This window comes from Mastigoproctus giganteus, chromosome 11, assembly GCF_048544385.1.
Source record: "Mastigoproctus giganteus isolate SK-2022 chromosome 11, ASM4854438v1, whole genome shotgun sequence".
Lineage (NCBI taxonomy): Eukaryota > Metazoa > Arthropoda > Arachnida > Uropygi > Thelyphonidae > Mastigoproctus > Mastigoproctus giganteus.
In genome coordinates this window covers 35,786,832-35,789,012 of record NC_143585.1, presented here as the reverse complement: position 1 = coordinate 35,789,012, position 2,181 = coordinate 35,786,832, and the positions used below count along the sequence as shown (strand labels likewise).

The 2,181-nt window shown below is 34.0% G+C and overlaps 1 protein-coding gene across 1 annotated transcript; it reads left to right on the top strand.

The window, feature by feature from the left end:
- The first annotated feature begins 610 nt into the window (after positions 1-610).
- On the top strand, positions 611-1,600 carry LOC150077901 (octopamine receptor beta-1R-like). The gene has a single exon (XM_090384399.1). It carries the CDS (start codon positions 611-613, stop codon positions 1,598-1,600), a length of 990 nt encoding a protein of 329 aa, XP_090240525.1.
- Positions 1,601-2,181: the final 581 nt, after the last annotated feature.

Here is a 2,181-nt window from a genome sequence, read left to right as displayed (position 1 = left end):
AATCGTATATCAAAAATGACATCCACAAGCGATAAAAACAACCAAAAAAAAATAACGTGAAATGAATGTCATTTTAGATATAAAACTTTTCTAGAAACAAGATATTGGCATCGTAAATTAAGTGATGTTATTATCTCATTTCTAGAAAGGTAGCTGACAATGTTAGAGCTGTCGTATTTCCTAAATATCAACTAGATGGAACGTGTTTACGCACTTCCTGTTCTGTCAATAGCAAACATGTGGCGTCGATCCCACAGTAACTTTTGTCGGCGGGTCGATCTTTCTGTTAAAATGATTTATGGATTATCAAAAACTATTAATCGCAGTTTTAATGGAAGGCAATGTTTCAAATGTGACAATCTCAATACGACTAGTATCTGGGGACATCGTATTTAATTCACAGCGTTCCTACAAGTTAATCATTTGAGCACTATTATCAACATTAGTGTGCCCAACTTACAGTTTGTTATAGGACATGGATTTGCCAATATTACTGTGAATTTCGATTATTACGTAGTAGTTCTGTGGATTTTTAAAGAGAAGAAGAGCGCATCAACATTTAGCTGCTTTTTTTAAAGTTCATTGTGAAAGAATTTTGGCACTCTGAAAAATGTTTCCACACTTTCCTTCAAGATGCGATTATGAACGTTTTAATAATACGTTTGTTCCTTTACAACCTCCTTATTCGAGCCTTTTATTGGAGAAAATGTGGGTGACTTTGGCCATAGAAGGGACATTAATGATAGCTATTTTGGTTGCCAATTTATTAGTAGCAACAGTTGTATTTCGATCACCTGCTCTCCAGACTTTTCCTAATTTGTTTGTGATGAGTCTGACCGCTTCGGACGTTTTATCTGGACTTGGTGTTCCTTTGGTAATAGCAGTTATTCTTCGTCCGCGATCGATCATCAAAATATTGGCGTGTGATTTTCAGCATGCTGTGGTCCTTGCGTGGTGGATGTCATCCATTTATAGTGTGCTTGCGATTTCTTATGACCGCTATTTAGCCATAATTCGACCATTAGCTTATCCCACGATTGTTACAAGGAATAGAATATTCATAGTTGTGATTGTCTTGTGGATTTATAGCATTCTAATCGGTGCTGGAGTGTTCCTGTTTCGAGGCAATACTTCTGCTAAAGTCTGTGACCTTATGATAAGCATATCTCATAAATATTTACTGTACTGTGTGATAAATTTTATTTTTGTTGGAGTAGTTGTAATTTTTTGTTATACCAGAATTTGCATAGTGGCCCATCGTCATCATCGAATGACAGACTCAAACCTGCCTATTCGAATGTTGCCTTTATATAACGTACTGCGGAAGCGGAAATACGTAAGAACTATGATCATGGTTATGGGTGTTATTCTAGTTTGCTGGTTTCCAGTTGTTCTGATCATCTTCTTGGGAGCTGTCCGGGGAGTTGATGTTCAACTACAAACTCTTAGGGTGGTGGCATCCTTTTTGTCACAGTTCAGTTCAGTTATCAATCCCGTAGTTTTTACATGGAGAAATAAGGAATTCATGAAAGCGCTCTCAAAATGTTATAAGACGAAAGTATCCAACCTGCAAACTGACCAAGTATCATCGGATATTTGATTTCAACAGCGTATCAAAAATATCCAGCGGGGATTATTTTTGACTGTAACTATGATGACCACATGACAAATTTAATATACAGTTTAAGTATTATTACAACGACCTCCTAGTGGAAAATTACCTCAGAAGAGTGAAATAACTCTATAATAATATTTTGGCATATTTTAACACATGAAATTGTTAGGATTCCACTGGGAAAAATTTCCTACTTTCATAGCGATATACCTCTGAGCTTGACATTTGTTAAAAAGAAAAGTGAACTGAATTTTGCTGAACTTTTTATTACTCTTTTTCCAGTATCTGATATCCGCTTTAAAAGGAACTGTTTTATATTTTTGGTAAGTAATAAAGTCTTTCTCCAAATCTATACCTTTAATTTACCAAAGTAATTGAGTACAAAAAAATAGCTAAACTTAAAATAAAAAAACAATTGAAATATTAAAATTATTCTTTAAAAATTATTATTAAAATATTAAAAAAACAATTCTAATTTAAAAGAAGATACTTGTTGACATTAGATTTGAATTTCTGTAGATTGTAATTTTCAGGAAATATATATGAATGGAGGTTGTTCCAGAAGG

Bases quoted from the DNA above. Each gene is read 5' to 3' on its own strand.
- LOC150077901 (XM_090384399.1), top strand. From the start codon at position 611: ATGTTTCCACACTTTCCTTCAAGATGCGATTATGAACGTTTTAATAAT.